At 32.8% G+C, this 27,313-nt stretch overlaps 1 protein-coding gene across 1 annotated transcript in view; it reads left to right on the forward strand.

Annotated features, from left to right (window-relative positions):
* The window catches only part of LOC129230920 (N-alpha-acetyltransferase 15, NatA auxiliary subunit-like), a 275,701-nt gene that overhangs the window by 217,617 nt on the left and 30,771 nt on the right, over positions 1-27,313 (forward strand). The window contains exons 17-18 of the mRNA XM_054865206.1: positions 7,642-7,835; positions 25,056-25,263. Coding sequence (XP_054721181.1) covers positions 7,642-7,835; positions 25,056-25,263 — 402 coding nt within the window. The remainder of the gene's footprint in view (positions 1-7,641; positions 7,836-25,055; positions 25,264-27,313) is intronic.

Raw genomic sequence — 27,313 nt, forward strand, 5'->3', positions numbered from 1 at the left:
TTGAGTGTTGTAATCAAGAAATCACTTACACTTATTTTGTTCCATCCTTTTTAGTGAGAACCAAGCTTATAGAAATAGTCTTAATAAAGAAAAAGAAAAAAAAAACATGAGATTATTTCATTGGATCTTTTGGATTCGTGCTTTCGCGCCATAACTTTTTTGAATTTGCCGATCACCCTTAAACGTTTCAACCTTAGCTACGGGCCTCGACTTACTAATTTGTTACATTTCTTTTACTATTTTATAACTGAGATCGAACAAAACACTATATTTCTATTTTTATTTCAAAGTGATTAATTGAAAATGTTAGGCAACAAAATCGTTTGCTGACAGTTGCTATTAGTTCAGTTCAAAAGCAAGCAAACTAGGGGACGGCTACAGAAAGTTCGCTAAGCACTCAAGCTAGCTGATTGCCATAACGGCTGTTATTTTCTCATTAGTATCTTTTTATACATGTAATCGAACCAATTGGTAGTCAGTTTTTAAAAAATGCAAGGTGAATCAGTGAAAAGGAAAGAAAATAAGAAGCCTAGAGTCGGAGTCGGCATGTTTTTGAACAACTCCGACTCGTTTACCCCAAAATCTATCCGACTCCGACTCTTCGACTCCAACTCCGACTCCACAGCCCTGATTATTTCAACTGTATTTCATTTTCTGTTTTTGTCAAGTTTTGTTAAGAAACTTCTAATACTCACTTATTTTGAATTTGGGTGAGATTAGCTTATATTTACCCCTAATCTACTCTAAATGTTGCAAGTTTGTATACTCGAATTTAAAAACATATTGAACAGGTATTTAGGGGGGGGGGGGCTTTATGGTTTTCATGCTCAACTTCTTCCTCTCTTATAAATGTAGAACAAAATATTCACTGATGAAAAATAATGCATGATCCATTATGTAGACATGTATTGTTTCAAATACTTAACAAATGAAAGTGAAAAAAAAGTTTTTTTACGAAAAAGATTTCACTCGGCGCAAGGGCCCCTGACTTACCCCCCCCCCCCCCCCCCCCACTTTCCCCAGATCCGGCACTGAAGCCTAAGGCAGTTGCCCTTTCCTATCCTTCCCCTTGAATGAGAAGTCTGTTTCATGTATGTTTTTCATAGTGTCTTATGATTTCTTCCTTCGTGTTTATAAACAACATTTTTGGAATCATATCGCTGAGGAAAACACGCAATATGTGTCAAAACGAAATGTTTTTCATGTCCTGTAAAACACCTGAAAAGTGAAACTTATCAGTTATCTTCACGCGCCCTTGTACTATTTCCATGCAACAGTATTGTTGATTCTTGTTCTTGTAATCGTCTTTTCTCAATTGAATAAACACAAAACAAAAAAAAAAAAGTAAACACATAAAATAATCTTCTCATAAAGTCATTGTCTGAATGCGGAAAAAATAAGTCAGATTGTTTTCCTGTTCCTCCTCCCTCGCTGTATTCAATCTTACTTGCAGCCGTGTTGTTGTGAAAATAATTAATTTTTATTTTGATTTATTTATCTTCTTTCCTCCCTTTTTTTTCCGGTTTCTAATGGCCCTTAAACAAACATCCATAGCGTTAATTTATTAACTGTTCAGTTTGAATCTGGTCACATGCTGGGAATTGATTGGATTTTGAGGCGCATTTGCCAGATGCTTTAACATCTGTATTTGTTTATCTGTCTGAAACGAATAAGGATTTCAAGTTCTTTTTTCCATTTGAAAGTCGTTATTCAGTTTGGTTGATGTTTCTAAAACGCTCGTCGCAGGATAGATAATTAATTACATAATTCCAAGTGCGCTTTATCGAAGCTTTATGCATCATTAGTCATCACATTTCTAAATATTTCATCAATTATGCTCCTCCCAAGTTTGGAATATTTCTTTTGAGACTTGGCTTTTGGCATAAGTTTTGAAAATCATTAATATAATCAAAATTTCAGTGACTGAAATTATTAGACATTTCCATTTTACATGCATGCCATTGGCGATAAGATCATATTCAAAAAATCATTTAACATTTTCTGAGAAAAAATACGGGATGCAGTGTATATCCATTTGTTAAGTATTAAAATGGGTTCAATTGAGCAAATTTTAAGTTCTTAAAAAATGAGTTTTTAGAGTAATCTCACATCGAAAATCGCTAATTTTTGAAAATTTCAAATTTTCTTTCCAAGACTGTATGCATCTAAGGATTATAATAAAATATGCTAAGAAACTATCATATAAGGACTGCAATCTCCGTTTAGTAAAAAAGAAAAAAAAATCATGGAGAAAAAAAATCATAAAATCGGTAATAATGCAGTTTTTTTCGCCACAAAAATCTTTTTTTTTCTTACCAAAAAACCTAATTAAATTTTCAAAAACTATGTCTAGAGGAAAAATGGGTCCTTGTTTATTTTTAGAAAAAAGAATTATTCAAATAGGTTAATAATTTTGAAATAGTGTCCATTTCAAATGGAGTGTTTTGCTGGTTTTTTCTAAAATGGCCGATTTTGTGCAGACTCTTTGTCGGCTGTAACTGAAGAAAAAAAAATTTTCTTGCAAAATCCTTTTGGGATATTTTATATGTCCCTTAGTTGTAACTACTGTAATTTTTTCAAAAAAAATCGGTGATGATCGTGTGACCGGGCCTGCCTGATCTGGAAATAGAATGGCTCTATATTAAACACAAATTATGTATTGCTTCTCCTGATAACCCTAGTATTTTTTATTTTATTATGTTCTGAAATATATTTATTTAGCAAATGTATCATTGTTAAAAACTTTTGTGAGTAAATTTTATGTTTTGTACAATAATTCTTATTTATTTATATTCCTTTCCTACAGAATAATTTTAAACCCAAGGAAATTTTGTAATAACTATTTATTTCTAACTTTCATTTTACTCATCAGATTCAGAAAAACAAAATATTTTTCACATATATTTAATTTGGAAGTTTTTCCCTGCTTTTACCACTTTTTCCTGGTATTTCCTGGCGGGATGGGAACAACAAGTTTTGGACGGGAAAAAGCCAACCCTGTCTGGAACTGGAACTCAGGTACGTTCCAAGGGAGGTCACAAGAGGTCACGGTGACCTACAAAAAATTTCGTTATTTGGCAAAAATATCATCACGGGGCAAAAGTTGGAGTTCTTTTTGGCAAAACTTCGAGTTCCGTTCGGCAAATTGAGAATTTCCGCCCTCCCAAAAATTTAAGTTCGAGATCCCCCTGTTTATAACTGCTGAAGCCGCGCAACAAGTATAATTGAACCGTTTATTGCAAAAACCGGTCAAGCGACAAACCCTAAAATTTCGAAAAAGCGTTTTAACCATCATCATCGAATGATTTAATATGGTGCTAGAGATGTTTTCCCTAAAATTAGCAATGTTGTCGTTTGACTTGTTTTTGAAAGAAATGATTCAATTATCAGTAAGGCAACGAGGTAGAGTGGACATACATGTCTGTCTTTATGTCTCCGTCATAAACATTTATATTTTGGGCATAAGGAATTCAAGTTTTATGAGTCTCGCGGAGATACTTTTCAAGGTGATGTTTGTTCAATAATAATTCAATCGTCATTTATTATTTGCTAATTTGTCTCCGATGAATTTATTTCGAAATCGCTTGTAGGATTATGATTATATGTCGATATTTCATAAATAATGATCGTCCTTTGACGTGGAAGACTGTTTACCATTTCGAAGAGCAATACATTGGTAGAAGTTTATGACGAATAATAAAGCTCTGGTAATGTGTTTTCTCGTAAATCAAAACAAGTTCATTTGGGGGTAAGGGAAGGGAAAGAGAAGAGCCAAGCGCTGAAACAGGCCAAGGATGAATTTCGAAGTTCTTGTAAGAGGGAGTAAAGGTCGTGTAAACCATCTGAGAAGAATTCTGTTGGGGAAGAACCCAGCTGCTAAACAACTCATTTTTTCTCCATGCTTTAATTGCAGTGGTTTCCTCATTCTGAACACTTGAAAAACTGGTGAACTATGCCTTATCATGGTAATAAAGAACAATCAGTTTGTGATGGTAAATCTTTAGGTGCTGTTTTCACGTGCTCTTCTCGGCTATGGGATTGAATATTACCTCATTTCCCATGAACGTTATTTGTCCCCCCCCCCCCCCGCCCCGACAAAATTATAAACCCAAATACTTTAAATGTTGTTTTTCTCATAACTGTGCTTTATGACGTTGGATTACTGATTTTTTGAATCTTCAGCACAAAGGTATTTATTCGTTAACCAGTTTTAAGTTGTTTTGTTTGAAATAAAGCTGAGTAACTGACAAAATAGTTCTGAAATCAGTAACTCATAAATTTTACGAAACAATCAATGGAATTAAAAAATTGGACAATTTTGATTTCTTATCATTACGTGAAACCTGGGCAAAATCATAGTCAAAAGAGTGAAATCCCTGGATTAGAGTAAAGTTTCCAACGAGTCCATTTAAACCTCTAAAATGACTTAATGTTGCCCTATTACTGATTGTTACTTACTTTATTTCTCAAATTTAAAGACACACAATAAAATTATGAATTAATCATGAAAATTCTTTTGTGTAAAATTCTAAATTTATGGTTTTTTACCTCACAAATGAATTTCATTGTGGGAAATTTAAACATACAATCTCGTCAGAAGAAATTTCCTTTTTCTTCAGAAAGGAGGGATGGGTGGAGCAACTGCCTGTCCTTTGAGGAGAGTCTCCAAATTTCATTTTCCTCCCTAAAGTCACGAAAGATTGTTCAAAATTGCATTTCTTGAACTTTAATTTCAAAAAAATTCTGGACGAATTCCGAACGATTTCCGGGATTAGCCACCTATCCCGTCCCGAACGTCTCAACATACGAGTATATGGCTTAAAATTGTTTTTGAAACTTCGATATAAAAAAATTTCTGGGACAGGTCCTAAATTCTGACTATTCTTCTAAGATCTAAGACCATTAAAGATGTCCAAAAATGTGTTCCTATCCTTGGCCTTCATTCCCGAAAAGTTTCCGAAGAGCATCTGAATTTTCATTTCCATAAGGTCACAAATCACCAAAGATAGTCTGAAATTGCGTTTTTAAAACTATGTAATTTGCAAGGAGAAAAGCCTTTAACGTGTCTAAAGATAACCTAAAGTTGATTTCATTTTTGAAAAATATTTGCGGGAGTGAATTGCAACCACTCTTTGCCTTCATTTCACTAAAATTGCCTAAAAATGCGAATTTTGATAATGTTCCAAGAGATATCACTCGATCCGCCCACCTTGGTTCCTCTTCTGATTCAAAGACAGTCTAAAACTTTTAAGGACTTATAACTTTTTGTTCCTATCTTTTGGTATGAGGAGGCAGCTAAAAATCGCCATCTTGTTGGGCTTTGGCTTGTCTCACCTTAACGTGAATACTGCTAATTGCTAATTAAAAAATAAAAAAGGTTGTGGGAGGGGGGGGGGGGCGAAAACTTATAAAACCAATATTGTTGGATTGCTGGCCCGCCTCGCTTTCAAAAATTTACTATGTGGCCCTTAAGTAAAAAAGGTTGGAGACCCTTTTTTCAGGAAAACTTTTTTGGTGTCTGATTTTATGTTTAGAATGATTTGAGGTTTTCAAATGCATGTTTTCTATTATGTTGAGTCGTTAAATAGCTATTCTTACTTTGCAATTCGAAGGATTTTGATATTCCTTGAGTTTTAAACTCTTACGATCAAGTGGTCAAAATTTTGCCTGGCTAGTGTTAAAAAAATTCCCTATGCCAAATTTCTTGCAAAATGCTAATGCAGCACTTTTTTTTTTCCGGAAGCATTTAACTGAAGCAGCAATTTGACTTTTTTTTTTTTTTTTTAAATCATCTCTGAAGTCTGAAGTCGTTGAGTGTTGAATTAAAAAGTGTACAGTGCTAATAAAATTAGAATTGAAGTTTTGGGTTTAGTTTAGTTCGTTAACTGACAGAAACCGTTTATTCTTGAGAAAGCAAATTTGCGTCTTTATCTTATTGAATTAGCTTCAAAATAAAACCGCATTGTTTTATCTGTAAGCACTTTTTTATGCGCGATTATCATAATGGGAAATGTGTATCTTTTCGTATCTTTCTTCCGGTTTTACCATGCAAAAGAAAATGGTTGTTTTATGTACCCAGTTAGCTGTGTTTTCCAGATATTCACAGCCGGTTATTGTTTAGTTTTGACTCGCATTTCTTTAACTTTCATTCCTTTTGTGGTTATTATTTTATTTTTTCCCGTTCATTAGAATAAGAGAATTCATTAATATGTCAAGCTTTTATTATTTTATTTTAATATTTTTTCTTAAGAAATAAAAGATGCATCGTTTTCGCTTCATCAATAGGTAATGCTTTTTGCTTTTCGAAGCAGTAACATGGATTAAAGTCTGTTGACATGATTTTTTATGTTCCTCGAATAGCATAACACGAATTGAATGGAAACATGATACGCTGACAATACGTGCAAAAGAGGAAAAACGGATTTGTGTTACGCTTATTTTGTCGTCTCTATTACACGCTTCGATGCGTGATCTATTCTTGTGAGTGATCTTGACTTATGAGTTTTTTTTAGAATTTTTGTATTATTGTAATATCTGCAGAAAAATTCGCTTTGCTCATTGAAGTAACGATTGGCACTTAGGCTTGAAAAATCAATTGAACGGGAAATCAACAGCCTTGTATTTTGGCTCACTAGCTTTGCACTGTTTAGGCTTACGGAATAATTGGAAATTAAACAACCAAAAGCCAGATACTAAAAGTCTGTTGCAGAAAAACTCTCATTGCGCTGTAAAATTAAATTAGGACCTATTTTCCACGTGTCTGATTGATAAAAATGAGCTAAAATACACGGACCCATCGATACTTTTCGAAAGAATTAGCATTCTAATTCATAAATAAATTGTTTAAGGTTTTTGAGGGGGTGGGGAGGATATGTTCGTGTGCGTGAAAGTAGCGATGTTTTTCTGCTGTGATATGAATGTTTTCCATCTCTGTATTACATTTCAATCAAAATTATTTGGTTAATCAAATTACAATATCCTAAAAGAGAGAGAGAGAGAGAGAGATTCTTTAAAAATCGGAATTTTTATCATCCCTCCTATTTTTTAAGTTTTATAATAAGCATTTATTATTTTTATGTTAAATAATATCTAATGCTTTTTTAAGTAAATTTTTTAAATTTTACAATTATACTCATTTCTATTTTATACTATTTATTCTTCAAACAGGGGCGTAGCTAGGGGAGGGTTTGGGGACAACCCCCCCCCCCCCCCCCGAAACGTTAAGTCTCAAAAAAAAAAGAGAAAAAGAAGAGAGAAGAGAAAGAAAAAAAAGAAGAAAAGGAAAAAATTCCAAGCGATTATATATATATATATATATATATATGTACATATTATATATATATATATATATATATATATATATATATATATATATATATATATATATATATATATATATATATATATAAAAGAAGTAACCCCCCCCCCCCCCCGAAAGTCGGGTTTAGCTACGCCACTGTCTTCAAAAGAGGAAAGTGCTCCATTACTGTATTTTTCGAATTTTTTATCTCAAAAAAAAAAAAACATTTAACCTTTTACTTTACTACATTTGGTAATGCCTCACCTGCAATAATTAAGTAATGTAAGGGGGAATTTATTTTAGTTATGTTATTATCATCCATTTTCTTTTATTTATTTTAGCTAACATGGCTCCTGCAGAATTAAAGAAATATCGCAATAAGCAGCGTAAGGCTCGAAAACGTGCTGAACAAGAAAAGGAAAACCAAAAGGCTGCTCAAGAAAAGAGAGAGCAGCATATAAAATCTCGTCAGCAACAGGATGGTGAAGCTGATGGTGTAAAGGAAGAGGAACTTGTTGCAGAAAAATTAGCAAAAGTTGGTTGAACATTTCAATTTTCCTTTCTTTAATGAGGGAGTTTTATGAAAAATATTTTCTTCAAGAGTAATCTAAAAGCTAATTTCAAGCACTTAAAAACAACCATGTTTTAAGAAATAACCAGTGGCGGCGATTAGGGCGTACAAGTGGAGCCCCCCCCCCCCCCCCCAAAAAAAAAAAAAAAAGCAATTGAAAGCCATGGGACTTTTAGCTGCAGCAAAAAATGAAAAAAGAAAAAAAAATACAAAATTTTGTTAGGGCTGATTTTAAGAATATTGTAACAGATATGTGGAAATTGATGCGAATTTAACAATTTAACTGACGTTTTTCTTAAGATTTTTGTAAATTCTGTACACAATAACTTTCTCTGAAGAGACACTGAGACATGAATTAGACTTACATTATTTACCCCGAAGTATTTTAACAAACTTTTGTAGTAATTTTATTGAACAAGTATGGCTTGTTTAAGTAAAACAACTGATTTACCTAGGGCGCCCATTTAGGGGGCCTCGAGTCCCCCCCCCCCCCTTAGAAATTACAACTTCCTTGCTTTTAGTGCTTTTTTCTTTGCAAAAGTGTAAAAACATTTGATCTCTAGCCATTAATGAATAAGTAATTAAAAATATCAAATTTTAATGACTCCAATCTGTCCTGAAATCTGCTTCCATGGGGAAAATATCCCGCTAAACCATGGTTAAAAAAATTGAGCTCCCCCTTACCATTTTGCATATTAGTCCAGTCAATGAACACATTGTAGCGTGCATGGAATATGCGATAATTTTTGACTTCAGAATATTTTTAGGGGTAGTTAATAAGTACACATGCTAAAAATCCCCGACCCTGGAGGGTGAGCTAAAGGTGGGAGGAAGGTGTGAAGAAAATTTTGGGTTTTTCAAGAAAATGTCGGAAACGGTGGAAAAAATGCGTTTAAAATAAAAATTCAAGCTAAATAAAGTTACTTTGAAACTGTTTCTACACATATTTGTCAAACTTCCAATAATTTTCTTGGTATATGTTATGAAAAATCGATGATTTTCCGAAAAATTCTCTCTTTTTGTCAAACGTTTGCTCCTAGTGGCTCCCAGGATCAGTATTCATGAAAATTGTCAATGACAAAGTTGAAGAGCTTTAAATATCCTTTAATTTGATATGCTACTTTTGTGTGACATTATTTATGGACAGCCCTTTACCATGGAATCGGACAAAGATTAGCAAAATTACGTATATGCAGTATGAATTGATGGACTGAGGATGTGCAGAAAGTCAGCACTACACATACTGTTTTGGAAAATTGATAACGACATTGATTTAATTAAACTTGAATTAGTTGTTATTGAGGATACCTAGTCTACAAACTGTAAGGCAAAAGAAGACGATTGTATAAACCATATGGACATCAACGTCCGTTTGAAAATTGAAATTACAGTCAAACAAGAAGGTTTCTGTCCAACTTTCATAATAACAGTCAGCTGACTAATGGTGAACTAATGGTGGGTCAGCTGCTAATGATGAAGCTGCTGAAAAACAAGACAAATACGCTCTGAGCTTTAGGTGATGTTGTCATTTATATTGAGAAGACATTTATCATCAGATGGCAAAATTCTTCGGTAGCTATCATTTGAGAGGAAGTCCTCCTGGTTGTCCTCTTGATAGCCAAATATATCAACATATATCAACAGTTCTTCTTCCCCTGAATTCATTGAGGCTGCTGGAGTCATATCTATCTCTCATGGTATGGTGCTCTAGCCAAAAGTCCCTCAATGAATTCCGTTACAGATAATTTATCAAAGTTGCTGCAAACATCAAGACCGATCTCTAACTGTGCCGTAGCACAAAGATAACCTGTAGCTAGAAACTTAATGGTGAAGTACCGGATTGGTGGTTTGGGAAAGAAGGAATGACTAACTCGTGCTGGGAAACAATCGGAATCGGATGTTGCTCCTGACGAAATCTGGAAGATAATTTTGACAGATTGCTTTTCTACATGTGACCAGGAGGTCACTTGTAAAAAATAGTTAGACTACTCTGTCTCAAGCTTACATTACAAGGGCAGTTGCAACAACGGAATCAAAATATTTATCCAGGACGATGGGGATGACGATGACATCAATGCATTACCAATGTCTAGGAACTACTTTTCAACTGCTGGTGACATGACATTTCTGCCCCAGAATAGAACCAAGATGTCACCCTAAAGATGATATTTTCATTTTCTAGTTACTGTCAGTCCATATTCCATATAAACACTTTCAAAATATGATTAATAATAATGTAATAAAAACTATAATTACAAAAAGTAAAATACGAAATAGAGAAAAACTTGGTTATAATAACCCAGTTTTGTTCAAAACTGCAGGTATGACTACTTTTACTACTGTGCTTAGCATGGCCGTATGAATAAACTGAAACTCCAGTTTAAGTTTTGGGTTCAGCTTTAGAATCCATTACGCAGTTTTGGTTTAGGGTTTCTGTTGGAAAGAAAAAGAAAAACCAGTTTAGTTTTGATTTCGACTTTGACTGGATTGGAAAAAATTAAAACTCAATAGCTCTCATTTTCAGACATTAAAGTTACATTCTAAGGAACTGAAATCATACTTATTTTTCTTTCAAACAATATCAATCATATTTGAAAAAAATTACCAATATTATTTTAAGTTTCACAGGCAGTGGCATAGCTACGCTTTTTGCCGCCTGGGGCGATTCCTCAGTTTGCCGCCCTTTTGATGGGAAATAGTTAAAATGTTTTAATTAGATTTTACTAAAGAAGAAAGCAAAATTATTTTTTTCCTTCTTATTCTTCTTTCAGAAGGAAGCAAGAAGTTCCGTCTAGAACTATACGAGCCAACTTTCCCGTATTCCCATACTACTTTCTAGTACCTGATCAATATTCTCAAAAATAGCTGAAACCGTAAATTGTTCCAAACATATTTTTTAATTATTTTAAGCTAATTTCTAGGAATAAAATATTCCTCACTCATCTAAAAAAAAATTAGATGCATAAAAAAAAAAAAAAAATAGCAGCACCTTTTAAACAAAGCAACTAATACACTTTTTTCCATTAAAAAAAATTCTTTAACAACTTTCAAAACGAGAAAATAATAATTAAAAATTAATAAGCTCATTAAAATAAATACATCATATCAAAAAAAAAAAGTTTATTTTTCCCCTGTTGCCAAAAATTTTAATGAATTAATGCACGAAACAAAATAAATAAAAACAATAAAATGTCAACTTAAAGAAATACTTTTCACTGTTGAAAAAAAAATCGTCTGCTCATATCTTTATGTAGAAACATAAATGACTTCGAGTTTATTCGCCGGAAACTGAATACCTAAATTAAAACTTTAGCGTGAAAATAAAAACAAGTCATATCAACAATAATTAATTCACAGTTAAAACCATAGCTGCAGAGTCGGAATCTTAGTCAATCTCATTTTTAGATAAAGGAGTCGGCGACGAATATCCAAGAATCGGAGTCACTCATTTGTCCTCCATGTATAAATTTTTGCCAAAGCTACGAAGTCAGGGAGTCGGAATCCGATTAATTGTCGGGCACAGGAGTCGGATTCGGAGTCAGGTGCCCCTAAATTCTCAGAGTCGGAGTCTGATGTCAAGAACTATTTCCAACCAAATTTGTTTGAAATAAATCCGCCTTCAAGTACGGAATCTAAATTGACTTTCAGTTTACTACTTTTCAACTGCTGGTGACATGACCCTTCTGCCCCAGAATAGAACCAAGATGTCACCCTAAAGATGATATTTTCATTTTCTAGTTACTGTCAGTCCATATTCCATATAAACCAGGGTTGGGTTTTGGACTGTCCGAAACTGGTTTTGGACAGGACAGGTGGTTTTTACCGTCCAAAACTGTCTAAAACTGTTCAAAAGTGTCCGAAACTGTCTTAAACTGCCCAAAACTATGCTAAAGCTAAAGGGATGAAATCTAATCAATTCATATTTACTACAATATTTGTAATGCATAAATATAGATATTAGTGAGGTTTAATTAATGAGTATTTGATAACATTTTTCTCCAAAGTGATCATTAAAAAAATATTTTACTTGAAAAAAAATTGTCAATAACTCTATTGCAAAAACTTCCTTATGTAACAGTTTGTAGTGTTATGAAAGGAAATTCACAACACTACCAGAACAATTAATTTCAGTTCTATTTAAAACTCAAAGGAATGTTATTAAATGTGCAATATTTAGGTGCAAAAAATATTAGGTGCAATTAAGTTTTACATGATGTTTTAACAAAAATTATTTTTTAAATCATAGATTAAAGAACAAGAAAATGATAACTGAACACTTATATTTTAAGCTGTGCTATTCTTATTTAGTTCATATTTTTAATATATTACATTTATTGCACTACATTTTGAACACTTTCTTCTGAACACACATGCATAAATCAGGGTTCCCACAGGCCCTCAAAAGTCCCTATAAAGGCCCTATTTTCAACTATTGCTTGTAGGGGCCCCTCTAAAAGCCATATTTTGTAGTCAAAAGCTCTAAAAAATAATGAAAGGCCCTATTTTATTAGGATTTGTGTCATTCCGTGTCAAATCAACAACAAAAAAAAATCCTAACTTTATTTCTAAGATTTTCATGAAACTTTTAGAAACCTTACTATTTGATGTCTTAAATTTATTTATACTTTTTAAAAATCTATCATTCATAAGTAGGCTTGCCAGATTTCTGAAGTGCTCAACCGGGACACCGGAATCCCCCCCCCCCCCCCATCGTCGCTAGTATTCGAAAGGGTACACACCTGTGGTTGATTTTTGGATTTTTTTGTTGGGCAGTCTATTTTAAATGCTCTGAAGATAAGGTTACTAATTATGAACCGAAAATATGACGTAATCAGGTAAAATTTGAACATTTCGACAAATTATTTTACAATTTATTTTAGTTAGAAACACATTGAATGATGAATTAAAAAAATGAAAAATATTTAGACACACTTTTCATTTTACGGGAATATTTTAGTCTTTTTTGGTTTTAATTTTGCTGTAAAATTCTTTCAAGCTAATCCGGTATTAATTTTACAAGAAAATGTTGATATAAGTAACAGTAATAATTGTCCTAAATAATCCTTCAAGGCCTTTTTGGTCATTTGTAATCAGTTATCTTTTTCCGGGACATGAAGTAAACGGACCGGGACACCGGGATTTTGTCTGAAAACCGGGACGTCTGGCAAGCTTATTCATAAGTTATGTGCAATTAATTTTTGCAATTTGTTTAACAGCTTTTTTTTTTACTTGCCAGCAGTGTTTTGAAGTGTTTAATTCAAAGGTTCTATGAGAGCAACAGAGTTGTATACTAACTCATTTTGAAGTTACTTACTTGCACTTTAATTTTATATATGGTAACCGCGGATAACCGAAATCGCGGATAATCCACAAAGTAAGTAGAAGACAATATTCGTCTATGCAATAGCTTTAGATAGATCAATAATGTAATAGAAATTTAAATAAAATGATAACATTTTATAAAAAACATGTAGAAGCTAGAAAAGGATCGCTTCTTCTAGCAAATGAATTTTACACATATGCGAGCAAATGGTGCAAACAGATTAATTTGAAACATATCAAGCTAGGTTACACCAAGATATTTATGCATAGGGGGAAAGGAAGGAAGTTTTTTTTGAACAAGATCAATTATGCTCCTAAGTCGTATCGATCTAAAAGTCAATAAATATAGTGCAGATTTAAAGCAGTAACCAGTAAGTAGTGTAAATCTATAAATCAGGATTCAAGCAGTTAGGTTTCAGGGACCATGAAAGGTTTGATGCTATTGAAAAGGGAAGAAAAAAATAGGGATGACTAGAAACAGTTTTTTACTAAATTGAAATGTGTACATTTATCTATACATTCAGTTAACCATTGGCAAAAAAATGTTTTGTTGAATGTGTGAAAGGCGGTGGGTAATCCACCCTGTGGATAATCGGGAGTTTAGTGCAGGGCCCAACTAAGACTTTATGAGGATACTGGGTACGAACTTCATTTGCCCCTACCCCCTCTTCCCTAGCTTTTACTATAGTTGTAAAATATTTTGATTATTAAGTATTTACTGTATCCATGCTGAATGAGATAATGTCTAATATTGCATTAAATTGTGAAAACATTATAATATGTCATGTTGGTAAACTTTTGATTGGCAGCAATAGGACATAAATTTCAAAGATATCTCTTATGTAGCATTTAAAATGCAATAAAATTTAATATTAAGCTTGGAATGACTTTGAAATTTCTGAAAAAGCTTGTAATTTTAAATAGATTTCATTTTTTCCCTAGACTTAATGTTTGCTTTTGCTGTGGTGCAATTTGAATTTGTTTCATTAAAAAAAAACTTTAGCTACAAATTTGGTGCCCCCCCCCCCCCCCCCGAAAATGTTAATGCCCTGGCCTGTGCCCCATATGCCCATGCCTTAATTTGGCCCTGGTTTAGTGAATGGTTTATTTTCAAGAAAAACTTTTTCACAAAATTATGAATTTAAAATGTCCTTTAAAATTTTTGAAAAAAATCTTAAATATATTTTAATGAATACATCCAACATGTTTCAGAGTGGGACTATGAGTGCCTCAGAAGTAATAGCAAATAGTGTGAGAAATTTTTTTGCAATTTTTTCAAAATTTCACTGTTAAATGTTAAAACTCATGTTTTATGAAAGCGACAGAGTTTTATAATCGCTCATTTTAAAGATAATTACATTCACTTTAGTTTGTAACTTGAATAATTTTTGAGAAAAAATGTTTGCTACAAAATTTTAAAATGTAAAAATTCAAAATTTTTTATGATGGTGTCCTTTATTTTTTAAAAAAATACTATTTGATTTTTTAATGCATATTTATAAAAATGTCCAAAAATTTTCAGCGGAGCCATGAAAGGGTTCAGCAGTTACTAAAATGTTTTAGCAAAAATTAGAGTAATGTGTCCTACATTATTTGCTGTCCTTTCTTGGTCCCACTCTGAAATTCTCTGTATTCATTAAACTACAATAAAAATCATGTGTTTTTTCCAACAATTTTCAAAGATTATCTTTAAAAATTTTCAACTTTACATTTTATAAAAAATAAAAAAATTCTCAAATTATTCAAGGTACATAAACATAATAAATTAATGCACATGTAGTTTTCCTTAAAATGAGCTTTCATACAACTCTAGTGCTCCCATAGAACTTTAGTTACAACGTTTTAAAGCTCTGTTGTCGAGTAAAAAAAAAGTGCTTTGAAATGAATTTCAAAATTATTCATCAATTATGAATGATAGATTAAAAAAAAAACATAAAAATAAATTGAAGACCTCAAAGAAAATTGGTGTGCAACATTGGCTTGTATTTGCCCTAATTATTTTAAAATTGTGCTGTAAAAAGGCCATATAAAGGCCCTATTTTTTAATCTGTTGGAAGAGTGGGAACTCTGTAAATGTCAAAAAATTTGATTTATAGAACAAAAAAAAAAAACTCATGCATATAAACTGAAATTTTTAATGAAGAATTTAATTTCTACCTAACTAGATTAAAATCTGCTGTATAAATAAGTTACGTATATATTTATATTCTTGAACATTCACATTGAATAAATGTATTAAATAGTCAAAAAAAGCATAATTTAACACATTTTGTTCTGTTTTTGATATTTTCTCACAAAATATAGTTTCTCAAAAATAGTTTTGGACACTTTCGGACAGTTTTGGTCACATGAGTTTTGAACAGGACGGTGAAAACCTCCACAACTCTGCTTTCATTTGCACACATGCATAAACATAAGGAAATTTGGTTACTATTATTAAAAAAAAAACTCATGCATACAAATTGAAATTTGAATCAAGAATTCAACTTCTATAACTAGATTAAAATCAGCTGCAACATAAATTGAATGTTCACATTGAATAAATGTTCAATATAAAACATTACTTCGATACCTTTTATTCTGTTTTTGATGTTTTCTCATAAAACACAATTTCTCTAAAAATATAGTTTTGGACACCAGGGTTTTGGACAGGACGGTAAAAACCAGGGTTTTTACCGAGGTTTTTACCGTAGTGTCCAAAACCTTGCCAACCCTGACATAAACACTTTCAAAATATGATTAATAATAATGTAATAAATACTATAATTACAAAAAGGTGCTGCCGGTCAGCTATATTTACTTTATTTCTATTATTAAAATTTCATTATCCTGTTATAGCGACAAATATTCATTTCAATAAGAGTAACGAAATTGAGTGTAATCTAGAATTTTATAGTTATTGATTTGTTGTCAGCTGGATGTTGCTGTGATTGGGCATAGGCATCTTATTTCTTCGGTATCAGGTTTGAATCTGCAGTTCAAGTGTTCAGCCGGTGCATTTTCAAGACACAGAAAACCGTCAGGGTCCTTGTCACATGATTGATGCACAAGATCCCTTGAGCGCCTGCTTGGCACAAACACTCTGAGACAAAAAGAACGAGCTATTTTTTTTTTTTTTTCCGAAAATTATTGGTTTTCAAGAACGCGTACCTAAAATAACACTGAAAATGTGACGCATATGTATGAAAACAATTTCACAATAAATTTATTCAGCTTTTACTTTTATTCGGAACACTGCAGTTTCCGAGATATAATCGAAAACCACAAAATTTGGCTCACCCTTCCCACCTTTAACTCCCCCCCCCCCCCCCCCCAGCATCGGGGACTTATTAATTACTTCTAACAAATTTCTTACTGGGGAAATGCTGGCTTTCTGCACTTCCTCAGTTCACTTTTGTTAAATATTGCAATGGATATGAAACTAGTTCATACTGCATAAACGTTGTTCTGCAAATCTTAGTCCGATTTCTTGGTAAGGGGCTGTTCATAAATGATGTTACACTTTTTCTAAACATTTTGACCCCCTCCCCATTTGTCACAAAGTACTTTTCAAAAACTAATTTTTATAAACATATTTGTATTAAAAAATACTTGATGTCACACTTCTTAATATTTCCCTACCCCTTGTCACAAAGTCACAATTTTATGACCCCCCCCCCCCCCTCCAACCCCAACCCTTAAACATCATTTGAGTTGTAGTAACCCACAAACACTTCTTTATTGTCCATCTAGATTGTCGAATTCATTGTAGAAAGAGGAAGTGCATGATCCTTTCGAGTCACTTTGAAATTTGTGAATGGCAAGTGCTCCATTTTTTGGCCATTGAATGTGCGTATTTGAAATTCTGTCACTTTTCATTGGTTGAATAAAATATAACTAAGTAGCATATCAAATTGAAGGAAATTTAAAGCTCTTTAACTTTGTCACTGACAATTTGCATGAATACTGATCCTGGGAAGCACTAGGAGCAAATGTTTGACAAAAAGAGAGAGTTTTTCCAAAAATCATAGATTTTTCATAACATATACCTAGAAAATCATTGGAAATTTGACAAATATGTGTAGAAACAGTTTCATAGTAACTTTATTTAGCTTGAATTTTTATTTTAAACGCATTTTTTCCACCGTTTCCGACATTTTCTCGAAAAAACCCAAAATTTTCTCCCTCCCACCTTTAGCTCACCCCCAGGGTCGGGGACTTTTAGTATGTTTACTCACTAACTACCCCTAATAATATTCTGAAGTCAAAAATTATCGCATATTCCATGCACGCTACACCCCTGTTTTGAGCACTCATTGACTGGACTAATATAGGCGCCCATGTGATTTACTAATATCTAAGCAATGAATATATTAAATAAAAGTTATTGCTCATGCTAAATAATGTTTCGTAAACAGATATACAAAGTAAAACAAATAATTTTATTCTGACATTTTTAACATTTCCTCATTTTTAAAAATTCCTAGTTTTGATTCTGAAATTGGAAAACAAAAGAAATAAATTAACCCTCGCAAGGGGGGTGATTGACAACCGCCTCGCCTCCCACCTCTGAATCGCCACCACTAGAAATAAGTAAATACCTTTGTGCTAAAAAGTAAAAGTTTGTATATTTCTTTCAAAGTTGTGCATTTTAACGCTGCACTAACTTTTAATTATGTTATTGTTTTCTTAATTGATAGCCTGGAGCAAAGGAGTCAGAGGGGACATGATTCAGTTATTTAAATTTGTCAAAATCAGGGTTGGCTGGATTGGACCCAATGGGGTTTTTTGAAAAAACCCACTTTAAAAAAAAACCTATTATTAGCCCACTTTTGGGGGTTTTTTAAATTTTCTGAGAAGTTTTTTAAAAAATTAATTTAAACACTTTCACAATTTAAACTTCTTTTTTATTTGTTTTTCACCACAGACAATGGACGTAAAAAAATGGATTTTGAATTTTAATAGTATTGCTTAACTCTTAACGGCATTGAAAAAATCCTTCAAAGTCTTTTAAATAAATATATTTAACTTTTTTCTTTAACTCAAATTATCTGGACTAAATCCTGTCACGTCTGATTTTCTCAATATTTGTAGATTGTACAGAGGAAATGACTCCAGCTAAAAGACTTTCATGTGAATTATTTTCTGAAAACCAACACGCCACAAATCTCGAATAAACAAGATATATTTTTTAGAAATTAACAGGTTTAACAAACGGTCGGACAGAAAACAGAATAGGATGTACAGTATTTTCTTTATCTTATGAAAAAGTTTTTCTTACTCTGTACACAGAAATTGAAAAACAGGAAACATAAAATTCAAAGAAATGTCTTGATTAAGCTGGAATTCAGTGAAAAGGGATTTAAACTACTTGAGGTACCACAGTAGTTCCGCATAACAAAATGAAATACAATAAAGTAAAATGCAAAAAAAAAAATATATATATAGATAGTAATTAAAAACGAACAATAGATTTTATCACCCAAGAAGCAACTTTGCCTTAACTGTTGATAATCATAGAAACTGAAAAATCTGAAACTTCACCATTTTTGGGTTTTATCGTCTTTTATACTTTTCTTTGAAAACGCTGAATTTTCCAGCTTTTTTTACCCCAAGACAAATTTTGTGCTTTGTCCATATACTTATACTACAATATGCTACAAGTACCAGACATTTTTCCCTAAAAAAAGACAAAAAACCCACATTTAAAAAAAACCCAGCCTTTTTTTTTTTTTTTTTTTTTTTTTTTTTTTTTTTTTTTTTTTTTTTTTGATTTAAAAAAAACCCAAAAATCCCCTGGGTCCATGGGCTTTTTAAAAAAAAAACTAGGTTTTTGCCAACCCTGATCAAAATGAAAAATGATCGGTTATCAGAGTTCTAACCAGAGGAAATTCGGGTCCGTTGACGCACCCTTCGCAAAAATGGGATCAACTAAAACGGACCCTGTACAAAATTTTGATCAGCCAAAACGGACACTTCACAAAATTATGATCTACCAAAATAGACTTTTGGAAAAAACAAGTTTGAAATCAAAATAAAACATACTTTCGTTGTATAAACCCAAAATTTTTTTTTGACTTTTTTGAAGATTATATTTAGGGAGATTAGAAATATACACAAATCTGCTAATTTTGCAAAAAAAGAAACTGTTGGCGCTCTTTTATGGTGATTTCATAAGCGATAAATCACTAATCGTTCTAAATATGGCGCTTGTTGTTAACATTAGTTTGATTTAAAGAAATTAGCAACTAAAGTCAGTTGTTTTGTTTTTGTAATTTTGCTTTGTTCTATCATAGCCGAATCACAATGGCTAGTAGCGATGGTGTTATAAAAGATTTCTCTTAAAATGCAACCTCCTGCTGCTGCAAAACTGCCACATCATGAGACTTTTCTCTGTCCCCCCCCCCCCCCCCCTCATGATTTAAGCAAAAAAGAAGAAGAAAGGCATATCTGGGAATTGAACTTAAAACTGCGGAAGGAGGGAGGGATACGATCGCTTCATATAAATTTCCCAGTTTTCAACTCATGTTTTAAGAACTGTGTTTGGGAGATCTTTGGATGACTTAAGTGCGGAGGGAGTCGAAAGCTTCTGTCAAAAATGTTCCGAAATTAAAGTATTAAAACTTTTAGGCGGTCATAAGTCATAGCGGTATATAGGTAAAGGGGATGCTGTTAATTGAAAAAAAATTAGAAACTGAAGCCTTAAAAACTCAAATTAAGGACATTTGTTGTGAACTTAGAGGAAGAGGTTCAGGATTTCGCTTCCGAAATATTTTCTATGCTGAAGTATTTAAAGCGCCGCTTTAGGCTGTATTTGAGTGCCTTAAGATGGATGTGATTCAGGGACCCTGCCTGGGGTTAGGATTCAGTTCCCCTTTTTCTATTTTTAATTAATGAATATTGGAAAAGGGTACCTTGTTTAAAAATATCTACTTCACTGAAGCGATTTTTTATTGCTAATTTCACCACCTGCTATCTTATGAAAGTATCCTTTTTCAAATGAAGACTGTGTGGGGGAATGGTGCCAGTTCATTATCATTAGTCGGCCACACCCTTCCCCCACCTCTCCTTCTTTTCTGGTTTGTTGGCGCTACCTTGGGTAGACTTTCCGATCAGAACTGATTTATGTTGCAAAAGAGAAAATCTCATGTCCTAAGCGATTTTTTTGCTATAATAAAAATGTTTACGATCGGCAAAAACTAATGGTGAGGAGCTGTGAATGCTTTTACCCCTAACCTTATCCAATATCATCTAAAATTGCGTTTTTGGAACTTCAATTTCAAAATATTGCCGAACAAGGGTTCCTGAATTCCATCCCTTCAATAGTGCATTCAAAATGTGTATAAACGTTTTGAAAGATGGATTACAATTTCGTTTTTAAAGCTTCAATTTCGGGGAGAGCCCAGAGCGCCCCCCCCCCCTTCTCTAATATTTTTGAAGGTTGCCCAATAATGTGATTTTGGGACAATCAGTTTGAAATAATTGATGTAAGGATTCCTGAACCCCTCCTTTCCCTGAACTTTACCAAAATGGCCTTCCATACGTTTTTTGGACTTCAATTTGAAAAAATTTCTTGAGGGAGAGCTCACAACCCCCCCCCCCCCTCCTTATTGCCAGATTTTAGGTTTTTTGGAATTTGATGTCAAAACGCTTAAATATTAAAATTTAAAGGCTTAAAATTTAAATAAGTTTCCCAAACTGGCATTGTTAAAATCTACAGCATTCATGCACATAAATTTTTCCTTAAGCCCGCGGGCGGAAGGGGGGTATGAAAATATTTTCCGTCTTGTACACATCACCAAACTTGCACCCATGGTCATAAAAGATGGAGTACAATTTTGTTTTGAAAGCTTTAATTTCAAAGCTTCCATTTCGGGGAGAGCCAGCCCCCCCCCCCCCCCCCCCCCGTCTATACTATTTTTCTAAGATCACCCAATATTGTGATTTTGGAACTATCAGTTTGAAAAAACTGATGTAAGAGAGTCCTTGAACACCTCCTTTCCCTGAACTTTACCAAAATGGTCTATCATTGCCTTTTTCGGACTTTAATTTAAAAACATTTATGGGGGAAAGCCCCCAGACCCCCAGCTATTGGTCGTTTTCAGGTTTTTGGAACTTTGATGTCAAAACACCTAAATGTTACTATTTAAACTAGGTCCACATTGTTAGAAAAGTCAAAAGCGAAAAGTTCAAATTAAACACAGATTCCAAAATTCCCATACTCAAAATCTACAACATTTACACTCATAAATTTTTCCTTAAGCACCCATGTGGGAAGGAGGGGGGGGGGGGCTCAAAATATTTTTCATCTTGAACACATCACCAAACTAAACTTGCACCCATGGTGACCGAAATTCTGGCTCGTGGGCTCTTTGCAGTTTGACATCTCTGCTCTATCACATAACAATTTTTCTGTCTTGTTATTTCTTGTTTCACAAACAAACCAAATTTTAAAAGTTGTTTTCATTCGCAAAAAGAAAAAACATATTTTTCTCTTAAAGTATGAAAAGGCATTTTTCAATGGCACCAATCACCAAGAATGCAACCACGTTTGTGAACTGGCTCCCTCAGCTCTTTATTCAGGGAAATTTGTGCAACATTAAAGCATTACTGTTTGATTTTCCCATCGCAGCTAGCTCAAATCATGTATAACTGTGGAACTTTTGGAAGTTACCAATTTTCTCAAAAATGTGTAGTACACAATGAAACTGGAAGGAAAAAGAAGGCATGACCCAGAAATTTAAATCTTTCTATAATGGTGAGTTTAGTCACAGTTAGAAGTGCAAGACTCTGGTGGAATACAACAACTTTTTACAAATTGGAACGTTAGTAATAAATCAAAAATAAAAGAAAAGAAATATGAAAAGAAATTCAAGTCTTCATCCTTCATTTTGTCTCTCACTTCAATAATGTGTGCTAAAAAATGTATAACAGAATGCTTTAATGTTGTATAGCCTAGAGCAAAAGGAGAGAGGTACATGTATTTAATCCCAGTGGCATTTAAATTTGCAGACACTTGGATTAGAGGTTCTGATTATTGATTTACTGACAAAAGAGTCATTCCACGTCAACTGACCTAATTTTTCAAATCGTCCCCACTCGACCATCTCCAATTTGGTTAAAATTTTATAAAGGCATAGAGATGCCTTTGAAACTAACCTATTCAAATTTTCAGCTTCCGAAATTTTCAGGATCTCTGAAAAATTTGTGTTCCAAGATGGCGGATTAGCTTTTTGTGCCAAATTGCCAAGTCAATGCTAAATTTACAGAAAATTGTCTCACACTAGAAGCCTGAAATTTTAGGCGCTTAAAGTTTGTTTGACTGTTAGTTTATTCATGTATTTTTGTGAATTTGAGCTCGTTAGATATTGTGTAGCAAGTGCATGAACCTGTAAAAAAGCGCGAAGGGGAAAATTTTTTTCCTGGATTTTAGGTTGTCATAAAAATTGAACAAAAATAATTCAAAAGCTTGTGCTGCGTTATTCCGTTGTACAAATGCTTGTTTTTAATGGGTTACAGTTGCAGAGCAAAAATATTTTCCAAAAAATAATTGTGATTCAAAGTAGCTATCAAAACTGTTCAAGTGAAAAATAGCCTATTTTCAAAGTGCTATAGCTCAAGTTTGTCACCTTGCATCTTTGTTTTGTTTATACCATTAGAATGAACATTTTTTTCTTTCAAAATAAGCTTTTTCTACGATGGTGTTCTTTTGAATAAAGATAAAAAAACAAACTTGAAATTATGTCTGTCGTAACGAATTGCTATGTTTAATCTCGGATTACGGGACATTTTATATAACACTGGAAGTCTGAAACTTTAGGAGCTTAAAGTGCTTTTGGTTGTCAATTCGTTCTAACATTTTTGTGAATTTCAGTTCATTAACTTTTGTGTAGCACATATGCTAAGTCTTGACAAAACGCAGCAGAGAAACTTTTTCCTGGATTTTAGAATGTGATAAATTCTGAACAAAAATAATTCAAACGCTCGAACTTTGTAATTATATTGTCAATATGCATGTTTTTAATAGGTTAGACTTGCAGAGCGAAAATATTTATTTTCTAAAAGATATTGGCATTCAAAGTGGCTATCAAAATAGTTCACAAGAAAAATAGCCTGTTTTTTCATTCCCTGTATCTCAAGTTTGTCACATTGCATCTTTTTTCCGTTGGTATCATGAGAAAGAACATATTTTTTCGTATAAAAATAATTTTTCTTATTGATGGTGTTCTTTCAGATAAGCGTGAAAAAATGAGCCTGGAATACTATTTGTCGTTAGCGAGAAAATCTTGTCCTACAATAATTAAGGAATAGTGAATGCCGTAACAAACGACTTGTAGGGATTTTGCAACTGTTATAAGTCAGAAATAGTTTTTTATTAATCATTTAAAAAGTTCGTTTGCAAATTAAATATGTTATAATCAGAAAAGTATTTTGTTCAGGAAGCAGACTTACACACCAGACACAATAAGATATTTTTTTTTCTATCATATTTCATTTGCAAAGTATGTTTTTAAATGATTAATAAAAAACTATTTGTGACTTATATCAGTTGCAAAATCCCTATAAGTCGATTGTCACGGCATTCACCAGTCTTTATTTATTGTAGAATGAGATTTTCTCGCTAACGACAAATAGTATTTCAGGCTCATTTTTTTACATTTATCTGAAAGAACACCATTGAAAAGAAAAGTATATTTATAGGAAAAAATGTGTTCTTTCTCATTCTTCTCTTCCAAATTGCCCCCCCCCCCCCTACCGTCCCACGTTCCGAAAGAAAAAAAAGCTGAAAATGAGTGGTTCTTTTTGTCTGTTAAAGTTTTTATGACCCCCACCCCCCATTTATAAGCCTTAGTCACTACTGATGTTTAACATCGTGCATCCCAGTTTATTATGATTATAACTCTTTCTGCCAGCTTTCTTTTTTTTTTTTTTTTTTTGGAATACAGTTTTGAAAAAAAAAAAAAAAGATTCTACAGATTCATGTCAGCTCATTTCAAGCATAGTCCTGATCAATTACTACTTACTAGACTACCCCCAGTAACAGAACCTCATATTTAACTAGTTAGAATCTGAAAAGTGTCATTATTTCATAAGCCAAATTTTATTTAAAAATTCATAAAAATATGATCCCTTTGAGATCCCAACTTGAAACTTTGCACAAATAAACATAAAATACACATAAATTTCTGAGAATTTTTTTTTTTAAATTCATTATCCCTTTTTTGAGAAATTTAAAATTTAAATTTCATTTTTTTAAATTAAATTTTTTTTGAAATTAGTCATATTGCATATTCTATTAAACAGCAACTAATGTACTTTGAAGTGCTTTTTACCAAATCTTTCTATCTATATTTGGTGCTGAGTTATCGTCCATTTTATGTTCAAGCATCCATGTAAAAAAGAGGGTTTTTCGAAAAATCAAAGTGTCATAAATAAAAAAATAATAGAGATAAAAATATAAAGATTTGGACTTTTGATTACCTCAAAGGGTACAATCAATGAGCCAAATTTCAAAGAAATACAAAACGGTGAGGGAAAAATTTTTCCCAAATTTTGGATCACTTGACATAGAATAACCCTGTGACAAAATTTTCTGAAAACTTGGCAATTTGGCACAAAAAGCTCATCCGCCATCTTGGATCACATTTTTCAGAGATCCTAGATCCTCAGGACTTGGATTTAATTGAATCCAAGTCTAATCTAGTTGAAAATTTGCATAGGTTAGTTTTAAAGGCATCTCTACGCCTCTATACAATTTCATCGAAATCGGACATGGTCGAGCGGGGATCCCTTGGAATGACTCAAAAGTGAAGGAAATTCTTGATATTCATATGTAATGCATCGTTGAGTTCTCAGAAATATCTTATGTATTTTTTTTTCCAGGTAGAAGATCCCCTAAGTCAAGCAATTCGTTTTTTGAGGCCTCTGCAGTCATTAGCATCTAAAAGGATAGAAACCCATTTGTTGGCTTTTGAAATTTATATTAGAAAAAATAGATTATTATTAATGCTTCAGTCTATTAAAAGAGCTTGGTTGATTGAACCTTTACATCCCAAACTACATTCAAATATAGTTCGTTTTTATAATATTGGTAAGCATGTTTTGTTCATTTGTCTGAAACATTATGAAATGTAAATTAAAAAATGTTCATTATATATTATATATCATTACAGAAGAACTCTATTTATTTGTAATCAGAAATGAAAACAAACGGGAAAAAAAAAATTACCGAAAAAGTTTATTTTCCCTCTGGAAAATTTCAAAAATAATTTTTTCAACTTTTCAGGAAGTTTTAATTGAAATGGAGTGAATAGAAATTTCTCATACAGAGGTGTGGCAAAAAAAAAAAAAAAAAAAAATAGACAAGCAATTTTTCCATGTAACTTTATTAAAAATAAATAGACAAAACACAAAAAATAATAATATGATAAGACCTTTAGCAATCAATGAATCAATTGGTTTCAAACTGGCCCCCTTTTGAAGTAATACAGAGGTGCAACGGATTATTATAATTTTCATTCAAGGATCGTAAGTCATTTAATCAATCCTATTCCCTATAAAAACAATTGGCAAGTTTATGTGTAATTTAGGGTAGATCTTTGACTCTAAAGTATGTCTTTACAGTGTAATAATTCGGATTGAGGTCTAGCGAGTAGAGCGTTCACTCTAAAGGTGATGTCATGTCAAAAACACTGCGCCTTTGCACCACTCTTGTCTTTTTAGCCGTGTGAACTGGTGTGAAGTCAAATTGAAATGTCTCGTCTACATTGCTGTGCTGAAGTGCTCTTAGTTCCACAGAAGCACAAAAGCTTTTAAAATGTCCTTCTAGTACCCTTTTTGATTCATTTTATGGCCCTCATCCACAAAACACCACAGATTTTTTTGTTGCTTCTGCTGATTCCATCACAGACAAATCCTGACTTCTGATTTTGGCGATGTTTAACATTTTCTAAGGTGCTTGGAGTGTTTACAGACCAAATCCTTCTGTTCTGGAGGTTATGAACTGGTTGAATGGTAAATCAGTGAAAGGTATCTCTTCCAGCGTGGACTTACGGCCCGTCTCAAACGTTTCTGGCATCTATGGAGTCATACGAATACCTGAACTTTTGGAACTCTTAAAACTTTGGTTTGAGCTGTTTTTACCCTAAGTCGCACTTATCAGTCACAAATTCCCATCTTACCAACAACTTCTCTCGTGGAAACCCAAGAATTTCATTGAACTCGCTTTTGGATGACCTGCCGATTAACTGAAATGTTCACTGTTCGTTTTTGTGCACTTTCCGGATATCGACTATCATTTCCAAACCACTTGAAGCAGCATACTGCATCAAATCCTGTTTACCGAGGCAAACAAGCAAACGAACTGTCATTCTACTTGGTTAAACAACTTTAAAATAACGTCTTTTGCTTAAAATTATTTTTAAAAAAATGAAAAACAATACATAAAGTAGGAGATATATTGTAAATTATTTTCTAATAAAGTGAGAGACAAAAATAAATAAGACACTCATTAAAATTTAGTTACTTTACTTCCATTTGATAATGCAATCTTTGTCCAAGTTTTTTTTTTTTTTTTGCCTCACCCTGTGTACTGCAGTGCTTGGCACATAAGTGTAATCTGCAGTTGAACCGTAACCATCGAAACTAGGATGGCCTGCGCAAGGAGAAATGAGTCACCAGCAGAAGATCCACTTCTTTCGTCCTTTTCGCCTCCCCACTCGCACTGATACAGTTCCATCATAGAAAACTTCACGAGTCGTCATATTTAAGATAAATAATGACGTGCTTTAAAATTCTCACGGAGGCTTTTGTTAGTTTCCACTATGTAACAACACCTGTCGTATTTCTTTTATTTTCTGTTTTTTTTTTTTTAATTATTATTATAAGTTTTCCATTAAATTAGCACATTTTGAATTACTAATTTACAGGAAAAAAGCCTATAAACTACTAGTTTCTTACTTGAAATTTGTGCAAGCAATTTAAAATAATGCTAACGTTATGAATCAAAAATATTACATTGATATTTAATTATATTTCATTTTAGCAAAATAAAAACACATTGAAGCAAACTTGTAATACTTAACTAAAATCAAAGTCGAATTACTTTATATATTTTAGAAATTGCATTTTAAGACAGTACA

This window comes from Uloborus diversus, chromosome 1 (genome assembly GCF_026930045.1).
Source record: "Uloborus diversus isolate 005 chromosome 1, Udiv.v.3.1, whole genome shotgun sequence".
Classification (NCBI taxonomy): Eukaryota; Metazoa; Arthropoda; class Arachnida; order Araneae; family Uloboridae; genus Uloborus; species Uloborus diversus.